Below are 23,177 nucleotides of genomic sequence, written 5' to 3'. Positions count from 1 at the left end.
TGTGGGTGGCGGGAACATTAAACACAGGTTAAAGAGATGTGTATTGTCTCCAGACAGAACAGCTAGTGAAATTCTGCAAGCCCAGGAGGCAAGCTATTCAGTATTCTGTAACTTGATGTTGTGTAGCTGTGCACTGTTTGAGAGCACATTTCCACTCCATCTGACGAAGGAGCAGCGCTCTGAAAGCTTATGGTATTTGCTACCAAATAAACCTGTTGGACTTTAACCTGGTGTTGTGAGACTTCTTACTGTGTTCACCCCAGTCCAACGCCGGCATCTCCACATCATGTTTCTCAAAGGTGGCAGGACCCGAGTAGAAATTCTTATGTTTCCCCAACACAGCCTTCCAGATTGAGAGGTTGGCTGTCGAGAGGGGATGCCTTTAGCACCAGGCCCACACTGGATTGGAGGAGGGAGAGATTGGAAAGACAGAGAGATGGGCGCTAGGGGAGAAGTTCGAAGCTCAATGTAAAGTAACGGCCAACGTAGGGTACAATTTGAAGCAAGGAAGATCAGAGGTCAGAGTAGTGAGGAGATTGGAGACCAGAGATGATCGATGGCAAGGGTTGGGTGGGGGGATCTCAAAGGTCTTGTGGAAATGATGCAAAGAGTCCATGGAAATCAGGAGTCGGTGCGGAGATTTGAAGAGTCTAGTGAGAGTGGTGGCCTTGTGGAGAAGGAAGAGACGAGAGCAGGGGTATCTGATCAAGGAGGGGGTGGCTGGTGAAACAGGTAAATTTGATCGAGCAGGTAAAAGGAAAGGACACTTATCTCCTAGATTCTGCAGGGCTCGGCTCCCTTTAGCTACCAGGTTTCCCAATGGCTATAAAGCAACCCATCCCATCTCCATTAAACCAGAAGTTGGGGGTCATGATTTTTGACACTCCACCCATCCAAGTATTTCCCCATTGAATTTTTTCAATCATTGTCCCCCTCAGCTGAAAATTCACTTTGCAGAGGATCTTGTAAGATAAAATATATCTATATTTAGAAGAAATTGAATCTTTGTGTAATGGCAATGCAGTTTACTGCCAATGGATTAAAAGAGACTTGGGGCCTGATTTTACCATTTGGAGTCTAAGTGCTGAATCTGGGCACTAGATCCGAGCCTGGAATCCTCTTTGCAGCGCGCCCATACGTGTTTTGCCAGCTCCAGTCCGATCCGCGCTGTGGGCGGGGCTTAGTGCTGCCGGAACGATCGGAGCTCTGAACTGCAAAAAACCGAAGCAGCGCGCCCGGGTGCGAAAGAAAAATACAGCAGAGAGAGCAGAGAGGGGGGGAGGATGGACTTGGGAGAATCTTGCAAACTGAAAATAATGTAGCATCTTCTTTGTGCTGCCTAATTATCTATGGGAATGGGAATTAAACTACAATTAAACTACAATTAAAATTATAATCGCAGGAACTAAAAATGTGACAGTCAAAAATTTGGGAAAATATTTCAAAATATATATCCCCCCATCCATATTTTGAAATATTTTCCCAAATTTTTGACTGTCACGTTTTTAGTTCCTGCGATTATAATTTTGACATTATCTTCCAAAGGGAATTCCTCTAATTCTGTGCAATGTTCAGATGAAAACAAGATGAAAGAAAGGATCCAAGGCTGCTCCAGAGGCAGATTAGCTGCACCCAACGTTGCCCATGCAAATCACATTCATAAGTAGGGGCACATCTGCCATGGAATGTGAGAGAAGAGTTGCCAATACAAACTTCTTTTCACTATGATTGATTTCCCAGATTTAGTAATCTCCTTGAATCTTATTTCCAACCAAGTTCCACCACGGGGATAATTCTCCCAAGTTCACCACATGACTCTGAACATTTGAGCACCTGGCTCATGGCTACAGGGACATCAGCAATCCAGTTACAGTTCACAAATGTATTATACAGGTCACTAATTGCTCACTAGGACACTGTAGTTTAATTACCTTTCCCATAGGTAATTAGGCAGCACAAAGAAGATGCTACATTATTTTCAGTTTGCAAGACTCTCCCAAGTCCATCCTCCGCTTCCCCCACCCCACCCCCCCCCAACCAGAGATCCATCTGAGCCCGCCCCCCTCCTCCGGCAGATGCCAGCGGAAGGCCAGGAAGGTGCTGCAGGCTCTCGAAAGACTGCAGGTCGAAGGATGGTGGAGGGAGACCAGCGATCGAGTTAGGTTGGGGGTGTGCTCTGCCGAGGGGGGCCTGCCTCCCAGGGGTCTCCGATCCCGGGGCAGGGGGGGGAGTCTGCCGAGGGGGGCCTGCCTCCCGGGGGGGGGGGTGGGTCTGCCGGGGTGGTTAGTGGGGGGGTCTGCGAAGGATGGTCGAGGAGGATGGTGACTTCACAAGGGCAGAGAGGGCTTCGGAGGTTCCCCTGCAGAATAGAAATCCGCTTCGGACTTTTATTCTGCAGATCGCTAAAAGCGCGCATGCGGAACGGGCCAGAAGACGGTAAAGTGGGATTTGGTGATAGAATTGGGCGCACGGTTCATTAAGTCGATTTAAATGCGTGCTAATACATTTAAATCGTCGGGCTGCCCAATTCGGGCGCGGGCTGGACCCGCGCCTGAATCGGGTGTTGGTAAAGCCGTGATCTGCTCGGAATCGGGTGCAGATCGCGGTATAGGCCCGACGCCCAACTTTACCGTGATTTCGTGCCCGAAGTTTTGGTAAAATCGGGCCCTTGGTGTGGCAATAGGAAAACAAATAGTATACATTGAAAAGGCTTCGGGGAATATTTTAAAATAAAAATTTATTTGTTAACATCATTTAAATGCAAATGAGAAAAATGTACATGAAAGAAATGTCTTCTGTCATTAATGTAACAAGTAGAATAAAGATTTCCATTCTTCTATTTCATGCTGCTCTCTTCTATATTGTTATCTGATATCAGCAAATGAAACATCTGTTCTTCTGTTAAAATATAATTAATTATGGCAATTACTCAAGTTTTATTAACTTTACACTTTTCGAAGTTGACGGAGATCCGCACTTCATTATCCAGCTCCCAAAGCAATCTGATGCCATCTGTTTTAACATTGGTGGGAAACCAGGTTCGATCGTAAATCTTGTCACTGATCCAGACACAGGTAACGGTATTATGTGCATCCAACATTGTGTTGTTTTTAAGCAGAGTGCTAGAACAGAACCCAAACACAAGATAGCACTGAATTTGTCACAGTAATGGAAATAATTAGCTTGTGTTTATGTAGTGCCTTTCACGTCCCAATGTTGCAAAATGCTTCCTGGGCAGTTATTTGTTTCTAAGCTGTAGTCATTAATTTAGGCAAATATGGTAGCCAATTTCCACACAGCAAGATCCCACACACAGCTATGAATAAAATGAAATGGAATGAAAGATAAATACTGACCAGGGCACCTAAAAAGATCCTTTGTTTTTGTTTGAAGAGCGCCTTGGAAGTTTTTCTTTACGTCAACCTGACTTCCTGCCACATTTAAGAAAATATCCTGATATCATCGAATCATAGAATCCTACAGTACAGAAGGAGGCCATTTGGCCCATCAAGTCTGCACCAATCACAATCCCACCCAGGCCCTATGCCCGTAACCCCACATATTTTCCTCCCCTGACATTAAGGGACAATTTAGCATGGCCAATTCACCTAACCTGCACATCTTTGGGCTGTAAGAGGAAACCAGAGCACCCAGAGGAGACCCACGCAGACACAGGGAGATTGTGCAAAATCCACACAGACTAGACCAAGGCTGGAATTGAACCTGGGTCCCTGGCGCTGTGTGGCAGCAGTGCTAACCACTGTGCCACCGTACCGCACAAATTCACAGCACAAAGTTAGATGAGACATCAGAAACTCCGTTCAAGTTCTGCAAAAGAAAATGAATCTTTATGATTCCGTGAAAATAGTGAAATTCTGATTTGTCCTTACTTATTGCGGAAGAGCAGGGCACTAAAATATTCTCCTTGTCAGGTTCTCCTGTGGGAAACAAAATCAAATTGTTTTGCAGCTAATGTGTCTTTGTAAATGATCTTCTTTTACAATTTAACTACTTGTTTTTACAATCCATTACATTAATGCAAAAGCATCCACATGCCCAAGTGGCACTATAGGTTGATGCAGAACTTTCCACAAGGAAATGCTGGGGGTGGCACGGTGGTTAGCACTGCTGCCTCACAGAGCCAGGAACCCAGGTTCGATTCCTGGCTTGGGTCACCATCTTTGCATATTCTCCCCGTCTCTGCATGGGTTTCCTCCGGGAGCTCCGGTTTCCTCCCACAGTCTGAAAGATGTGCTGGTTAGGGTGCATTGGCCATGCCAAATTCTACCTCAGTATGTGCTCGACCAAGTGCCGGAATGTGGTGACTAGGGGATTTTCACAGTAACTTCATTGCAGTGTTAATGTAAGCCTACTTGACACTAATAAACTTTTAAAAAATTAAAAGCACCACTACAGTAAATCTCCCACAGCATTGCTGCTGGGGAGCAGGAGAATATATGTTCTTTTCTATCTGTCTCTGTTGACTTCACATTGTTTTTTTTTGTTTCTCCCCTTCTCTCCCTTTTTGTTCTCTGTGCTCTTTTTTTCCAGCTTGTCTCAAATTACATTTGCTTTTATGGTTCCACACTGTGGGCGGAATTTTCCAGCCGTTCACGCCGGCAGGATTTTCTGTCCTCGTTGCTGTGAATGGAAATTTGGGTGAGTGCCAAATTCTCCGTCTTCAGTCACAGCGGAGGCGGAGCGTGAACGACAGAAAATTCAAGCCCGTATTTTTGTTTTGGCTCGACAATGGTGACAATAAAGTCACCAAAATGATCACATGTCATATCCATTGCTGTTCCTCTCTGTTTTGGACTCCATTCCCATGCTTATCTTCCCAGCAAGTACTATTTCCCCATTTCCCACACTGTGTACTTTTTGTCTCTTTACTATTTTCTATACCTCCGTCTGACATTTCCATTTCCTATGTGGTCTTCCTGTCAGATAATGTTGTCCAAATAACGATCATAAATTTAGTGTATTAATAATAATTAATTATTCATCAAATGTTCCGTTTGTGCATTTGGCTTTATTGTTTTTAAGTTATTTTCAATGTATGTATTCTAAAACAACAGGCATAAAAGTAAATGGACAATTAATAGGAGACAAGAAAACAGAAAACAACCAGAAATTAAATACGTATTTTGGAAAGTTTGGGCTTGAAAACAAAAAAATCAACATGAAAATAGTCGTGACAACTGAAATGATCGCCATTTATTACAGAGAAGAAAAGATTATTATCCCTTGGTCAACAACAGCAACACTAATTTATGAGAGGTATTGGCTGCATGAATAAACTGCCATATGTTTGCATTTTAGAATACTAAGCAATGGTTACAGAAATATATGTGTAGATTCTCAGATAGACTGCGGAGGTGAAAAAGCTGGAATATTTTCAAGATATTGCATGGGTTTTTTTCTGTGATTTTCAAAATTAACAAACTAAAATCAACCTCAAACCTCATCTGTAATTATTTTATAATCTTGTAATTTTGTGGTCTAGTAATTTTCTGGCCAAGGTGAGTTTCAGGTCTCTTCTGGGTTGTGAGGGGAGGCAGCCGGTACAGGTAAGGCTCTTCTCATAGGGGGAGACAAAATCTCACCACTCTTCTGCAACTTCCTAATAGATGGTCACAGAATTTGATTACTAGCATTGGCAGATCACAGGTCACCTAGCTGCCAAACTTTTACATTTTAAATAACTTTAAAAATTGGAGCTAAGATATCAAATAATTAGGGCTAAGATACTTTCCTTGTCAAATGAGAAACTTTCAGCTCTTCTGTCTGAGTTCAATCTATAAATTGCCATTTAGTGTCCCAAGATGTGTAGGTTAGGCAGATTAGCCATGGGAAATGTGTGGGGGTAACAGGGATAGGGTAGGGGAGAGGGCCTGGGTAAGATACTCTGTCAGAGAATCAGTGTAGACTCGATGGGCCGAATGGCCTCTTCTGCACTGTAGGGACTCTATGATTCTATGTATCGTGTTCCTATCAGCATTGTGCCAATGTAGTAACATTTCTATTATTTGGCATGCGTGGGAAATGGGTAGTGCCAATTAACCAAAAATGCCAGTTTCCTAAAAGTTCCTTCCACTTTTTCAACCAATCGGAAAGCTCCTGGGTGAACAGGTATTGGGGTGAGTATTGGGGTCACGCGAGAGATGCCAATCTAGTGAGCAGCTCTGTGGGAATGGTGGGAGGCTGAGACCGGAGAGAGGGAAACCACGGATAACAACCACCTGTGAGTTTGACAATTTTTAGCAGTTACGTGAGTGTGGGACTGAGGGGGCAACAAGTGTTAGCGCCAGCTTCTGAGGGATGAAAGACATCTCCAGTTAATAAATAGGCCCAGCAGAAATTCAGAATGGTAGAGAAATCTGGTTGGTAAAGTGTCAATAACCCAAGGTTTACAGTATATAGATTTGCACAGTAAAATTGAGAAGATACTGCACACTGTAGATTGAATTCCTGCTTTCTTAAAGTGATTACCACATAAATTTATATTTCAGTGACAATGACCTCAAGTTGTCCAACAACGGGCAGAGCAAAAAGCAGCACACTTATTGGACCTAGTCAAATATACCACAGTTATAATTTCAATAAACCTAATTTCATCTAAATTCCTCTTGATGATGAACTGCTTGAGATTATATTCCTGTAATTATTCATTTTTACCTATGCTTTTGTAAAGAATTGATACAATTTTGGATTGATTATAATTGAACATAAAAATAATCTCCACCAAGGTTCTCAGTCTCCATCAAAAAGGAAAAGAATCTCACAGTTATGATGGGAGATGGTGCAACATTCATTATTGTGCTGCATCGGGTTTGGAAAAAACATCCTCTGCACAGAGACTTTCTGGGATTTTATACACTTGACAGCCACAGGCTCTCAAATATGACCCACGGATTACTTGGTACGTAGAATATTTATTTAATTACCTACTCTGGCAGCAAAGAATGAGATCTGAGGATCTTCAAAGCAATCATAACCAATTAAATACATTTTGAGTATAGGCACAATTCTAATTCAAGGAAAGGTTGTAGCAATATGTACACAACAACATCCCACACATATATAAATTACATAGATGGCTGTTTTAGCGATGTTTATTATGGATAAGGACTGTTTCCCACTCAGCCTCAATTTCAGGCTGGCAGGATTTCAGGGATAGAGTCATAGAGGTTTACAGCATGGAAACAGGCCCTTCGGACCAACTTGTCCATGCCGCCCTTTTTTTTTCAACCCCTAAGCTAATCCCAATTGCCCACATTTGGCCCATATCCCTCTATACCCATCGTACCCATGTAACTATCTAAATGCTTTTTAAAAGATAAAATTGTACCCGCCTCTACAACTACCTCTGGCAGCTTGTTCCAGACACAATAGGTGGCGAAGTGGTTAGGGGCGGCACAATGGTTAGCACTGCTGCCTCACAGCGCCAGGGACCTGAGTTCAATTCCGGCCTTGGGTGACTCTGTGGAGTTTGCATGTTCTGCTGTTCTCCATAGTTCAAGGGTCAGTCACAAGGGGACATAGATTCAAAGTGAGAGGCAGGAGGTTTACGGGGGATGTGAGGAAAAACGTTTTTACCCAGAGGGTGGTGATGGTCTGGAATGCGTTACCTAGGAGGGTGGTAGAGGCGGGTTGCCTCACACTCTTTAGGCGGTATCTGGATGAGCATTTGGCACATCATAACCTTCAGAGCTATGGGCCAAGTGCTGGCAGATGGGATTAGGTGGGAGTTCAGGTGTTTCTAATGTGTCAGTGCGGACTTGATGGGCCGAAGGGTCCCTTCTGCACTGTATGATTCTATGATTCCCTGTGTCTGCGTGGGTTTCCTTCGGGTGCTCCAGTTTCCTCCCACAATGCAAAGATGTGCAGGTTAGGTGGATTGCCCATGCTAAATTGCCTCTTAGTGTCCCAAGATATATAGGTTAGAGGGATTAGCAGGGTAAGTACATGGGGTCATGGGGATAGGGCAGGGGGTGGACCTGGTTAAAGATGCTCTGTCGGAGAGTCGGTGCAGACGCAGTGGGCCGAATGGTCTACTTCTGCACTGTGGGGATTCTATGATTTGATAACCTTCGATAAGATTCCTCATGGCAGCCTGAATCTGAAGATGAAGTCATTTGGGATTCGAGGTGAGCTGTTAAGATGGATACAAAACTGGCTAGGGCGTAGAAAGCAGAGAGTAGCAGTAGAAGGGTACTTTTCTAACTGGAGGTCTGTGACAAGCGGTGTTCCACGAGGATCAGTGTTGGGGCCTCTGTTGTTTGTAATATATATATATATATATAAATGATTTGGAGGAAAATGTTGGTGGTCTGATTAGTAAATTTGCAGATGATACAAAATTGGGGCAGTTGCGGATAGTGAGGAGGATTGTAAGAGGCAGGATGTAAATTGGCTGGAGACCTGGGCTGAAAGATGGCAGATGGAATTTAACCCGGACAAATGTGCGGTGAAGCGATTTGGAAGGTCTACTGCAGAAGGAAAGTATACAGTAACTGACAGAGCCCTTAGGAATATTAACATACAGAGGGATCTAGGCGTGCAGATCCACAGTTCCCTGAAGGTGGCAACTCAGGTTGGCAAGGTGGTCAAGAAGGCGTATGGTATGCTGGCCTTCATCGATCGGGGCATTGACTATAGGAATTGGAAAAATCATGTTGCAGCTGCATAAGACTTTTGTTAGGCCGCATTTGGAGAATTGTACACAATTCTGGTCACCACACTACCGGAAGAATGTTGATGCATTGGAAAGAGTGCAGAAGAGATTTACCAGGAGGAAATGGACTATGAAAAAAGGTTGAGCAAACTTGGATTGTTTTCATTGGAGCGTCGGAGGATGAGGGGGGGACTTGATAGAGGTTTACAAGGTTATGACAGGCTTAGGCAGAGTGGATAGTCAGAGTTTTTTTCCCAGGGTCAAAGGGTCAATTACTCTGGGGCATAGGTTGAAAGTGAGAGGGAGAAAATTTAAAAGGGATGCAAGGGGCAAGTTTTTCACACACAGGGTGGTGAATGCCTGGAACGCGTTGCCAGAGGAGGTGGTGGAAGCAGATTCTATAACAACGTTCAAGAGGCATCTGGATAGATACATGAATAGGCAGGGAATAGAGGGATATGGACCATGTAGAAGCAATAAAATATTAGATTAGAGAGGCATCTGTGTCGGCACAGGTTTGGTGGGCCAAAGGGCCTGTTCCTGTGCTGTACTGTTCTTTGTTTTTTATGATTCTAGGAGGGAAGCCCAAAATGAACCATGTTCAGGCCTTGGGAAGGAAGTAGGTGGGGGAACTTCCATCAGCAACCTCCTTTTATCATTGCCCTGCCTCCCCACATCCCCCACTCCACCCTTCCAAAAGGTGCAGCCCCTGCAGGTACCCCCCCCCCTCGCACCCCCTGGCCTCTCCACCAATACCTCCACCCTCTTCTGCCCACTCGCCTAGACCCCATCTCCTGATCCAGCCCTAAGACCACAACACTTACCTCATTCTGGATTCTTGTGATTGAGGCCCTGAGGGACAGCTCGCAATCCCAGCTCTGTCAACTGCCACTGCAGGGACTAGAGGCCCATTAGATTAGCCGGCTGCTCTCTGAGGTGGGACTTCCTCCCGGCTTGTTGGAGCATTAAATGGCTGCAGGACTTGGTGGTTTGAGTTATAAGGAGAGGCTGGATAGACTGGGACTTTTTTCTCTGGAGCATAGAAGACTGAGGGGTGATCTTATAGAGGTCTATAAAATAATGAGAGGCATAGATCAGCTAGATAGTCAATATCTTTTCCCAAAGGTAGGGAAGTCTAAAACTAGGGGGCATAGGTTTAAGGGGAGAGATACAAAAGTGTCCAGAGGGGCAAGTTTTTCACACACAGGGTGGGAAGTGTCTGGAATGAGCTGCCAGAGGTAATAGTAGAGGTGGGAACAATTTTGCCTTTTAAAAAGCATTTAGACAGTTACATGGGTAAGATGGGTATAGAGGAATATGGGCCAAATGTGGGCAATTGGGACTAGCTTCGGTGTTTAAAAAAAAAGAGCGGCATGGACAAGTTGGGCCGAAGGGCCTATTTCCATGCTGTAAACCTCTATGACTCTATGAGGAGAGGTGGCAACAACAGGGAAGTCTTCTCTGTTGACCCTCTGGATAATGGGAAGGGAAACCATTCCCCCCCCCCCCCCCCCCCCCACCACCCCCGCTAAAAATCCTGGCCGCAATGTATTTGTGAAATTCTAATTTTAAGCCAGAGCTGATTTTATTTGATATTTTCACAGGTCAATTTTACCGCGATATTGATTATGAGGTATATAACATTCACCCTGGATCAGACCCAGGAAAAACAGATGCCACAATGATTGTAAAGGGTCACAAACTCACAGTAACAAGGTAAAAGTTTCAACCATGGGTAAATTTACATATCTGAGAACATTTTAAACAATATTTTTCGAAAGTATAATTGTTTTGAATTTTCTAACATACATTTTTCTTATTAGAGGATGGCAGAAAGATTATCGACTGGATCCCAAGCAGGGTGCCAATGTCTCATGCTGGTTCGTTCACAATAATGGGAAAGGATTTATTGATGGAATTTATGCTGACTATGTTGTTTCCTCTTTATTTGACTCAACACAGATATAAGATCTGACCAGTTCAATAAAAAAGACAATAAAAGCCTATAATTACAATTTTTATGTTATTCATACTTTTTCATATAGATGATGTCAATATATCTGGCTTCGGGACATTGCCTATTTAGAGTTTGCACCTTCTCCCATGTCTACGTGGGTTTTCTCTGGGTGCTCCAGTTTCCTTCCACAGTATAAAGATGTTCAGGTTAGGTGTATTGGCCATACTAAATTGCTCCTTGGGCCGGAATGTTACCGCCTTGCCCGGGGCGGGCGAGACTCGCAGAACGGAAATCTCCATTGGCTTCAGGCGGGATTTTACCATCTCACCCAAACGAGGTCATAATATCTTGCCCTTAGTCTCCCAAGATGTGTAGGTTAGGGGGATTAGCGGGGTAAATATGTGGGATTTCTGGGATAGGGTCGGTTAAGGTGCCCTTTCGAAGAGTTGGTGCGGACTCAATGGGCTGAATATCCTCCTTCTGCACTGTATGGATTCTATGATTCTATACTGTGAAGCATATTTGCAGAATACATTGAGTTTGAAGTCCAATGACTGATGTTACGTAAGAGAGCAAAAGTCACCTTCAACGAAACTGTGATCGTTAACAGCCATCTGAATAGATAGAAGTGACCTTTGAACATGCAAACATATGAAAATACACAACTGGAAAAGATTGGTTCAATGACCTAACCTATCATTTCCTATCCATGAGGGTCTATGTTGTCTTCTTGGTCTGTGTTGGCACTTGAGTGAGGCAAAAAACAACTCCAGATGAATCCAATTCTTTCCTGAGCCAATCTTTCCAATCCACTTAATTGAAATAATTTCTCAAGGTGGGCACAATCTAGTTCTATCATTATTTTATAGTACTCAATCAAATCACCTATGATTTCTGAATGTGGGCTCACTAAGATCTTATACAATTTATAATAAATAGTCCTGAGGGTGCAGGGTAGTTCCCTGTTTGCTTAGATATGGCTTCACTGCGTTGACTGAGAAACTTTAAAGAATGTGGGCTATGACAACTATGGGCGGGATTTTCCAGCCACGCTCGCCCCAAAACTGGAAAATCCCGCCCGAGGTCAACAAGCCTTTCCATGGTCCGTCCCTCGCCCGCTACAATTCCCGTGGTGGGGTGAACCGGAAAATTTGTCCCCGGTTTTAAAGTTTATTATTAGTGTCGCTAGTAGGCTTACATTAACACCACGAGGAAGTTACTGTGAAAATTCCCGAGGCGCCACACTCCAGCGCCTGGTCAGGTACACCGAGGGAGAATTTAGCATGGTCAATGCACCTAACCAACACATCTTTTTCTGATAGCACTGGCTTCAGTACCGTGACCTGTTGGGTAAATGTATTTTCTCCAGGTGCATAAAAATGTACTTGACTAAGTAATATAATTTATCAATTGCCAGCTAAATTTCTCAACATAGCTCAATTTGAGTAGTTTAGTCTCCTCCGTAGTAACAACATCTGGAAATTAGGGTGGCATGGTGGCACAGTGGTTAGCACTGCTGCCTCACAGCGCCCGGGTTTGATTCCCGGCTTGGGTCACTGCCTGTGCGGAGTCTGCACGTTCTCCCTGTGTCTGCATGGGTTTCCTCCGGGTGCTCCAGTTTCCTCCCACAGTCCGAAAGATGCGCTGATTAGGGGCATTGGCCACGCTAAATTCTCCCTCAGTGTACCTGAACAGGCACAGGATTGTGGCAACTAGAGGATTTTCACAGTAACTTCATTGCAGTGTTAATGTAAGCCTACTTGTGACTAATAAATAAATAAACTTTATGGAGCCCATGACACTTTGTCAATGAGTACCACCTCCGACAATGCAGCAATCACTTAATATTCTAGAAGTCCATTTGTACATCAATGTAAATTGATTGTAGCAGCATAAAATTGACATTCTATTCAACCATTCCCTTAGCAATCCCACTTGAGTCTTTGAAGTGTCATTTTTCATCAAAATCTCTTTAAATCAATGTAAAGGGCTGTGGAGGCCGAGACGTTGAGCGTCTTCAAGACAGAAATTGATAAATTCTTGATTTCTCGAGGAATTAAGGGCTATGGGGAGAGAGCGGGTAAATGGAGTTGAAATCAACCATGATTGAATGGTGGAGTGGACTCGATGGGCCGAATGGCCTTACTTCCGCTCCTATGTCTTATGGTCTTATGGTCTTAAAATAAACAAGTATAATTTTTGCATCATTGCACATGTCACTGGCAACTGCTCTTTATTACCACTCATCCAACATATGGAGCCTGATTAAGTGAACAAACAGAAGAATTTGAGACGAATGTAATAAGCATTAACATCAGCTACACTCAGTTGGTAGAACCCTCATCTCTAAGTCAGAGTTGTGGATTCCACTCTAGGACTTGTGCATTTGGTTGAGTATCCCTCCATGCTCTGTATGGAGGCTGCAAGCTCACTGAGATTGCCTCTCCATGGCAGGCAGGCTGGTTACTGGAACCAGAGGCTCAATGCCACATTGATGAGATTACGAGAATGAAAAATCTCCAATCTGGACCGAATCCAATCCAGCGAAGGGATTCACCCATTCATCCCAATGGATCCACCAGCATGGACCATTTTTATTTCTTCATTGCATGCAGGCCAGTGCAGATGCCTCCATCATGCAGTGCCCCCAGAGTCCCTGACCTGCCTTAACAGTGCCCACCTCTCCCGATTGGGCTGCTGAGCGGCCGGCCCTCTGATTGGGCCTGCAATGTCGAGAGCCAACCTGCCATCCTTACTAGGATGGAGAACGCCAATGAGCCTCCAGAAAGATTGTTAAGTTGAGCTGGCTGCCAGCAAGTGGGAGCTTGTGATCCCCATTTGGTCCCATGCTGGGATCTCAAGGCCTGCAGGAACTTCAGCCTATTGCTTTGATTGCATTGCCTATACAGCCTCCAAATTCGAACATGGCGGATGACTTCATTACAGGTTATAAGGTACAAAATGAATTTCAAATCAACCCAATACCATTTCCAATGTTTTAAGAAATTCAATTTACTGATATGGTATGATAGAAATCAATTAAATTTCTAAAGCTTTGAATAATTCTTTCTGGGAGCTGACTAATCTTCATTATACCATCCTTCTGGAATTCAGTTGGGTTTAATAAATCATTTCCAGGCCATATATCAGGACCTGGTTTGTCTATACACTCAGGTAGACAAATTAGTTGCCTTCTTTTGTGTGTTGTTACTATCTTGCATGTGATGGCCAGTGATATAAAAAAATCCATTAAGGCACATATTCAGCTTCTACTTGAGTAATTTATATTCTCCTGAACAATGAGTACCAAATGGAGATACATTCAGGACTGAAAAATCACGCCTATTATGCTAATCCTCAGGAATCAAATGCTTTCATTCTGTTTGGGGATTAGAGTAACTTCATGGGTAAAGTAAAATAATGCTATGATTATGCTCTGTTTTATGACAGAAGGACTTCACTCAATTACATCGATTGAAATTCACCCTAGTGTGTACATTAATGGAAGCTGTTACATATTACAGATTCTCACTGAAGCAGCAGATTAAACAAGCAAAGGACACAATGTTCAGTAACAATATTCACAACTTCATACATTTATTGCACAAATCTCTCGCAAGATGACTAGAAACTAACTCCATTGCAAAGCAACTTGTCCTTAGTCCCAAAACTTTCCTCTCATCTTTAAGTAACTTACCCATTTTAAAGATATGTTCATAAAAATTGGCACAAAATATGAGAACCACAAAATTGCCTCCCCTTTTCAACTATCCTGATGACTGTCAATTTATTACTGACCCCTGAGGCAAATTATGGGATGTGGATATATGCCCAGGCGGAACTGGTTGAGATTTATAACCTTTTCAACAAGTAGAGAATAGAAATTTCCTTTCTGGGAATGTGAGTTGGATTAATATTCAGATCCCATAGGACAATGCCACCAGGCACCTGAACTCTCATTCTTGGCTATTCTCTCACTTGGTCAAGCTTACTCATTTGTTCTTTGTTGCTGACACTCTGAATTTTTCAAAGTATGAAAATAGTTCTTCAAAATGGTGGAAAGGGGCAGCACGGCGGCACTGTGGTTGGCACTGCTGCCTCACAGTGCCAGGGACCTAGGTTCGATTCCCGGCTTGGGTCACTGTCTGTGTGGAGTTAGCACGTTCTCTCCGTGTCTGCGTGGGTTTCCTCCGGCTGCTCTGGTTTCCTCCCATGGTCCAAAGATGCACAGGTTAGGTAGATTGGTCAAGCTAAAGTGCTCCTTAGTATCAGGGGGACTAGCTAGGGTAATGCATGGAGTTATGGGGGATAGGACCTGAGTGGGATTGTAGCCAGACTCGATGGGCCAAATGGTCTCCTTCTGCACTGTATGATTCTATGATCAGCTCGTTACTCCACAGTTTTCTTTGTGAAATCTTAATGGTTTTATAAAACTCTTCTTAGCCCCAAATAATGGTCAGGATATTTCAAATGGTAGGGTTTGCCTTCCCATTATCCAAAGGATTGGCAGGGAACACAACCCCGCCAACTCTGCCTCCCCCTTGAATGAGTGTCATTCTGCCCCTCTTGTGGGAGGAGGACCCACCTAAAAGAACTGCCAGCCAATTTGATTGGCCTCTAGCTCTCTTGTCACCTTAGCGACAGAAGAGGAACTTTCTGAAGACAACAGCACCTAAGTTCTGGATCTGTTTGGAAAGGTAGGTTTTCAGGGTCCCAGGGCGGAGAAGGCAGGGAAGACCTTGGGGAGTGGGGGTGCAGGAAAGATTGGGGTGTCAGGAGAGTACCCAGGGGGTGGTGCAGGGAGGTCCAGTGGCTGCTGGACCTTAAGGCAGGGGGGTCGTTGTCCAAATTTATAAGATGGTTTCCGATGGAGACGACCCCCTACCCCACCCTTCCTGCCCAAGATCTAAGCCCAATCATTTTTGGGCTTTCACAACATCTGGGAAATCCTTCCACCATCCTAAAAATTAATGCTGGGTGGGAATGGCCCTTAGGTGGCCAATAATTAATCACTTAAAGGTCTCAGTTGAAGCAAGGGTGGACAGCCCATCAGATGCCTCACTTGCCCAGCATTAGATTGTTGAGGGTTCAGAGTGGACTGGAACCCAGGAATCCTGTGGGAAGCCCATTTGTTCTATTTTATGTCCCCCGCCACCATTTAGAAATCTGTCAGCAGGGGGGAGCATGAAATTTGGGCCAATATTCAATAACCTCAAACCAATTGGGTGGAAGCAGTTAAAATTGACTGGTTGATCTCCTATCCACTATCCCATCATTTTCCGTTTTAATCTGTGTTTCTGAGCAAGTGGAAGCCTAAAGCCGGTGGGGACCTTATTTAAATTATTTGCCGTCTGCCCGTGCCTATTGAAAACTTTAGCTCCTGTAATCCCACCCGCCCACCCAACCCCTCCCACAATCTTGTGGTCTCCAATTAAATTGGTCCATATGTATTTCTAAACTCATTAGGGGGCTGCTGGCTTGAATGATCCCATTCATCAGAACTGTTGTGGAGAGTGGTACGCCTTAGTTCAATTCGCACCACTACTACACTGAGGCATCTTACACAACGAGGACCACTGGATCTTGGCTTGTGTAAGGGGTTATAAGCAGCACCGGCTAGGCCAGCATTTATTGCCATCTCAAATTGCCTTTGAGATGATGATGAGCTATATGCATGAACCATTGCAGTTCATGTGATATAAATACACCCATAGAGCTATTAGGGAGGGTGTTCCAGGATTTCATAAAGTCATAGAGATATACTGCACAGAAACAGACCCTTCGGCCTAACTCGTCCATGCCAACCAGGTTTCCTAAACTGAACTAGTCCCATTTGCTGTGTTTGGCCCATATCCCTCTAAACCTTTCCTATCCATGTACCTGTCCAAATGTCTTTTAAATGTTGTAATTGTACCTGGCTCTACCACTTCCTCTGGCAGCTCATTCCATAAACTCACCACCCTCTGTGTATAAAAGTTGCCCCTGAGGTCCCTTTTAAATCTTTTCCCTCTCAACTTAAACTTATGCCCTCTAGTTTTGAACTCCCCTATCCTGGGGAAAAGACCTTGGCTATTCACCTTATCTATGCCTGTCATGATTTTATAAACCTCTATAAAGTCACCCCTCATCGTCTTATGCTCCAGTGAAAAATGTCCCAATCTATCCAGCCTCTCCTTATAATTCAAACCTTCCAGTTCAGGTAACACCCTTGTAAATCTTTATTGCATCCTTTCCATAGCATCCTTCCTATAGCAGGGTGAACAGAATTGTACGCAGTACTCCAAATGTGGCCTTACCAATGTCTTGTACAGTTGTAACATAACATCCCAAATCTTGTATTCAATGCTCTAACCAATGAAGGCAAGTGTGCCAAAGGCCTTCTTCACCACTCTGTCTATCTGTGATGCCACTTTCAAGGAACTATATACCCGCACCTCTAGATTTCGCTGTTCGACAGCACTCCCCAGGGCCCGACCATTAACTGTGTAAGTCCTGTCCTGGTTTGTCTTACCAAAATGCAACACCTGGCATTTATCTGAATTAAAATCCATCTGCCATACCTCAGCCCAATGGCCCAGCTGATCAAGATTTTGAACCAGTGACAGTGAAGGAACAGTGATAAGGTTCCAAGTCAGGGTGGTTGTGGTTTGGAGAGGAACTTGCAGATGGTGGTGTTCCCCATGTGCCTTCTACTCTCTAGGTGGTAGAAGTCATGGGTTTAGGAAGTGCTGTCGAAGGACCCTTGGTGAGTTGCAGCAGCACGTCTTGCAGCTGGTACACACTGCCATTCTGTGTTCGTGGTGGAGGGAATGAATGTTTAGTGTGGTGGATGGGATGGCGATCTATCAGGCTGTGTTGTCCTGGATGGTGCTGAGTTTATTAGGTGTTATTGGTGCTACTGTCTTCACAAAAATATATGCTTTTTCTTTAAGTTTAATACTGTCTTAAACTTTTTAGTTAACCACTAATGTGTATTCTGAAATATCCTTTTAAATGTCTGCCACTGAACCTCTGTTGATCTATTCCTTAAGCATATTTGCCAGTTCGCTCTAACTAGCTTCACTTTCATAGCTTCATATTCACCCTTAGTCAAGTTTAAAATACTAGTCTTGAATGCACTTTTCTCTCCCTAAATTTGATCCCTTGCCCCTATTATTTAGTTTAAAATGCCCTCTACTTCCCTAGTTATGGGGCTGGCATCCCAACGGTACAGATCCCACTTTCCCCAGTACTGGTGCCAGTGCCCCAAGAACTGGAACCCACTTCTTCCACACCAGTCTTTGACCCGTGTGTTTTTATTTCTCCTATGCCAATTTGCACATCTCTCATGTAATAATCTGGATATTATTACCTTTGAGGTTCTGCTTCTTAATTTGCTGCCTAGCTCCTCATACTGACTATATAGAATCCTTTTCCTCATCCTGCCTATGTCGTTGGTACCTACATGGACTACAACAACTGGATCTTCTCTCCTCCCCCATCCCAGTGCACGTTTCTCTCCCATCCCACTGCACGTTCCTCTCCAGCCTGGAGCAGATGTCCTGAATCTGAGCATCAGACAACCATCTGGTCTCTCACTCCTTGCTACAGAGAACAGTGCTAATTCCCCTCACCACACTGTCCCCTACCACCACTACATTCTTATATGCTCCCCCCACATGAATGACATCCTGCATCACAGTACCATGGTCTGTAGCCCCCACTCTCCTCCAGACAAGCTGAAAGAACCTCAAATTGCAGAGGGTGACACTCCTGTACTCATGCCCTCTGGGTCCCCTTATCTGCCTCAGCTGCAATCACACCCTCCTGCCCCTGACCACTTCCCAAATGAGATAAACCTATCCTAAGGGGTGTGACCACCGCCTTGTACAATGTGTCTAGGTAACTCTCGCCCTCCCTGATCTCGCAGTGTCTGCAGCTCAACCTCCAGCTCAATGACTCTCAGTCGAAACTCCTCAAGCTGCAGACACTTACTGTAGACTTATCTGGTGAGGAAAACTCTGGTATCCATGAGCTCCCACATTGAAATTTATATTTATATTCCAGTATTGAGCTCCAGGGGGACATGATGGCACAGTGGTTAGCACTGCTGCCTCACAGTGCCAGGGACCCAGGTTCAATTCCAGCCTCGGGTCTGCGTGGAGTTTGCACATTCTCCCTGTGTCTGCATGGGTTTCCTCTGGGTGCTCCGGTTTCCTCCCACAGTCCAAAAATGTGCAGGTTAGGTGGCTATGCCCCTTAGTGTCAGGGAAATTAGTAGGGTAGATGTGGGGGGTTATGGGATTGGGGTTGGGTGGGATTGTTGTCGGTGCAGGTTTGATGGGCCGAATGGCCTCTTTCTGCACTGTAGATTCTATGATTCTATGTTACAGACTGTTCAGGTTTCACAATTGCTCTGCAAACAACTGTATTTGCTTTAATTACACCGACTGTTTACATTATATCCTCCGCTGGATCAACACTTCTTGGCAGTTGTAGGAATAGGGTCAAACTACTGTTGCTGATTAACAGACTTCAGAATAAAACCTAGTTTCTTGTAACCCATTTGGCGCATTACCTTGTGCAAAGTGAAGACAATGTTGTCATTTCTTTTACTGATTTCTATTCCAGCATTAATAACCTCCGATTTCATCATAACGGAAGCAGAACAACATAAGGTAATGTATTATTTATATGACCAAATATTTTAATAACTTTCTTAATGGGCTGATTGTTTAAGCATTTTCATTTTTATCTTGAGCAGAGTGATCATGCGAACACTATACCACATGTTCTAAAACTGGCCGGAAGAACCCTGAAGGTATTCAGTAACTAATCTGTGCATGTACAAGTACTGTGCTTCATTTAATCACTGCAAAATATAAAAGGATTGATGATTGATTATATACTTCAATTCTGAGCTCTGATCAATGCCAGTCATACCAGGCATTGTCCCCACTAGCCATGATTTGCAAGCCTCGCCCACGACTGAAATGATTTTCAAGCCGCCCACTAATCTAATAATGATTACGCAATGACACAATTTAGGTAACTTTTCCAAATGAAATCCTGGGCAAGAGTAAACCGAGGACAATTTTATTAATTCTCATTAAACCTTTCAGTTAGATTCTAGGCTTATGTTCGCTCTCTAGCATCTAATTGTCTTTAATAGTGAGTACTGCTTCAATTTGATTATGTCTTGCTTTGTTTTTCCCACTGTTGACAACAGCTGTCAATGCAGCCAGCAACTGAGGATTATTTTTTGCAAAGGATCAAATATTATGATGACTTTGATGCAAAAATCATCCTCAGTTGGTACACTATTTATTGCAATTTGTAGTACATTATTACTGTTTATTAAATGTGACATATTAGACGCAATGGTACATGAGCCCCTTATAAAGTCTGGAGGCATAACTGTTGATTCACAAGATTGTATTATCAAATATAAAATGATATGCATTTATATTCATTATTTTCCCTCAATCAGATTGTCATAACTCTCTTTTTCCTTCTCCCTCATATTTTTGTGTAGTTTCCCCTTAAATGCAGCTACACTGTTCATTTCAACCACTCCCAAGCTCCACATTCTCACCACTCTAGAGTAAAGAAGTTTCTTCTGAATTCCCTATTGAATTTCTTGATGACTACCTTATATTGATGGACTCTAGTTATGCTCTTCCCATAAGAAGAAACATTCTCTTTGTACCCACTCGATCAAAATCTCTCAGAATTTTAATGACCTCCATTAGATCAGCCTTCATTTATCGGGAAACCGGAAACCCCAGTCTGTCAATCCTTTCTTGACATGTACAACCACGTATTTCTGGATTTGCTCTTGTAAAACTTTTTTTGTGCCCTCTCCAGTACAACATTATCCTTTTTATAGTAAGCAATCAGAACTGCTGCTGCCGTCTACATACAGTTTAACCAAGGTTCAACAGATTTAGCATAGCTTTCCTGCGTTCCAATTCCATCCCTCTAGAAATAAAGCCCAGTGCTCGGTTTGCTTTTATCTTAAGGCTTTGCAAATCTATAGCGTAAAGTTTAGTGATCATAGAATCATACAGTGCAGAAGGAGGCCATTCGGCCCATCGGATCTGCACCAGCCACAATCCCACCCAGGCCCTATCCCCATAACCCCATGCATTTACTCTAGTTAGTCCCCCTGACACTGAGGGGCAATTTAACATGGCCAAACAAACTAACCCGCACCTCTTTGGACTGTGGGAGGAAACCGGAGCACCCGGAGCAGAGCCACGCAGACACAGGGAGAACGTGCAAACTCTGCACAGACAGTGACCCAAGCCGGGAATCGAACCCGGGTCCCTGGCACTGTGAGGCAGCAGTGCTAACCACTGTGCCACCGTGCCACCCAAAGGTGATTGATATATTTGCACTCTGTTTCTCTACCCTTCCTAGATTAGCACCGTCCAAGTAATAAGTGATCTTTCTCTTCCTTCCAAAATGTGACTCACATTTATTTTTGTTGAACTTAATTTGCCAATTATTTGTTCATTCTGCAAGTTTATTTATCTTCTTCTGGAAATTATCGCAATCCTCCGTATTGATTAAGTTCCTCAATTTGGTGCCATTAATATTTGACTTCACAAAAGAGAGAGGAAAACTTTACTGTGCTGATATTTTACTTTATTTTTCTGCACGTCAAACATCTGAATTTAATCTAATTTCTGATATAATTCTTGTATAATTTGTGTGCCTAATGAAGCATTTTGAAACATTAATGTATTGGTTCTTTCTTCCTGTCAACAGAAAAGAAGCACCGAGGGACATGGCAACATAGTAGGTTTGATTTCTCCGATAGTATTTACTTCAGTAACAATCTGTACTCACTGCAAATATGTTGGATGATTTTTATCATTTCAATTACATTCTCTTCTTCCTCGACACAATTGCCAGATTGGCCTGGTCTTGATGATTTAATGGGATTGTGATTTTGTATAATGTATTTGAGGCTACCGTTTGTACCCTGTGATCATTTAGAGTGAAAATATTAGATGCTTGATAATTAATGTTCCATTAGAACAGCACAAAGCACTGACTTAATTGAAATTGGATCTTTCCAGTTATTTTAGTTTCTCGCACCCATCATTTCTCTGCTCCTTCAGCCTCACAGGGATCTTGAAATCTACGGGATGAAGATCGAGTCCAAAGTCACATCTCGATTTGCTCACAATGTGGTAATCAGCCGGGTGGTAAATCGAGCGAATGCGTCAAAGGAAGCTTTCTTTGAAATAGAACTACCCAAAACAGCCTTCATTACCAACTTTAGCATGTGAGTGTCAGCTAGACTAATTACTAATTAGCATGAACTAGCTCTTTTACGTATACTGTGTGAAAGTTCAAAAATAGTACCATTGAATCCCTACAGTGCAGAAAGAGGCCATTCAGCCCCTAAAGTCTGCACTGACTCTCCAAGAGCATCACACTCAGACTCTCTGCTCTGCCTTATCCTCGTAACCCCACGCATTTACGATGGTTAATCCACTTACCCCACACATCATTGGACTGTGGGAGGAAACCGGAATACCCAGAGGAAACCCATACAGATATAGGGTGGAATTTTGCAATCTGCACACACAGTGCTGGCTGAGGCAAGAAAACCGACGTGTAGCTCTACAGCTGCACTGCTGAGTTTTCTCTACAGATTCTCTGGCTGGATTCTGTGGTAATCAGGCAGTTAACAGGCTCATTAAGGGATGAGACCTCACATCCAGAAGCTGCCGGCCATTTGGAGGACTGGCAGCACTTCCCATCCAGCAGCACCACTGGGAGCAGTGGCCATTGCCGGAACAGCACCCAGCGCATGGACTTCACCCTGAGAAGGTAAGTGAGGTCAAGGTTGCTGGGGCCTTTCAGGAAGGCACAGGTGAGGAGGGAGGAGATTGGTTGGGCACGGTAGTGGCCATTGTATTACCTGGGTGGCCATTGTTGCCAGATGGCCCCGATTGGGTAGTGGGGGGGGGGGCATCTGGCCGCACCCTCCTACCCACATGGAGACCACAGTATTTACCAGCTGCTTTCCCAATACAGCGGAGGCTTCCCTCCTGCCTGCTGGTAAAATGCCAGTGGGGATCAGGAAAAGAGCATAGAAGGCCTTCATTGGTCACTTAAAGGCCTCAATTAGCCTCTGGGCAGATATGCACCTTCTCTGCCGCTAATATAATTTGATGGCATCTGGGAGTCCTCCACCCTGCCCCCAAGGGATTGATTAAATTCTGTCCACCATTAAAGATACAACAGAAGAGTGCCAATGCATAGCGACAATATTGTCAATTCCCTGCAAAGGAATTACATAAAATTTCAATCGTCTAACTGACCCACAAACCTCTCCATCAGAACCACCCCCCAACCCCGATTCCAGCACTGCCCCCTGACACTGTGTGTGGGGGCACTGCTGGAAATGTCTAAAATCATGCCAGAAGCAGTTGGGCACATGTCCCAATGTCACCTCACCCTTTGTGCGATATTTCAGTCGATGGACGAACACTTGAGTCAGAAACATGCCCACCGAAAACCAAGAAGCCAACTTAAATGAATTAAACA

The 23,177-nt window shown here is 43.9% G+C and overlaps 2 protein-coding genes across 4 annotated transcripts in view; both read left to right on the top strand.

The window, feature by feature from the left end:
- Positions 1-10,689, top strand: part of LOC144491656 (inter-alpha-trypsin inhibitor heavy chain H3-like) — a 60,932-nt gene extending 50,243 nt beyond the window's left edge. For 2 of the 3 annotated variants that reach the window (XM_078209803.1, XM_078209802.1), the window contains 5 exons: positions 2,961-3,074; positions 5,076-5,277; positions 6,747-6,919; positions 10,279-10,390; positions 10,498-10,689. In XM_078209803.1, coding sequence (XP_078065929.1) covers positions 2,961-3,074; positions 5,076-5,277; positions 6,747-6,919; positions 10,279-10,390; positions 10,498-10,642 — 746 coding nt within the window. In that variant the 3' untranslated portion in view covers positions 10,643-10,689. The remainder of the gene's footprint in view (positions 1-2,960; positions 3,075-5,075; positions 5,278-6,746; positions 6,920-10,278; positions 10,391-10,497) is intronic. The other variant, XM_078209804.1, reaches the window with a different exon arrangement.
- LOC144485619 (inter-alpha-trypsin inhibitor heavy chain H3-like) overlaps positions 1-23,177 on the top strand; it is a 105,606-nt gene that overhangs the window by 24,006 nt on the left and 58,423 nt on the right. Inside the window, exon 2 of the mRNA XM_078203720.1 lies at positions 21,740-21,906. Coding sequence (XP_078059846.1) covers positions 21,767-21,906 — 140 coding nt within the window. The 5' untranslated portion in view covers positions 21,740-21,766. The remainder of the gene's footprint in view (positions 1-21,739; positions 21,907-23,177) is intronic.

This window comes from Mustelus asterias, chromosome 3 (genome assembly GCF_964213995.1).
Source record: "Mustelus asterias chromosome 3, sMusAst1.hap1.1, whole genome shotgun sequence".
NCBI lineage: Eukaryota > Metazoa > Chordata > Chondrichthyes > Carcharhiniformes > Triakidae > Mustelus > Mustelus asterias.
The sequence above is the reverse complement of the archived record's forward strand: the minus strand, read 5'-3'. Positions and strand labels throughout refer to the sequence as shown.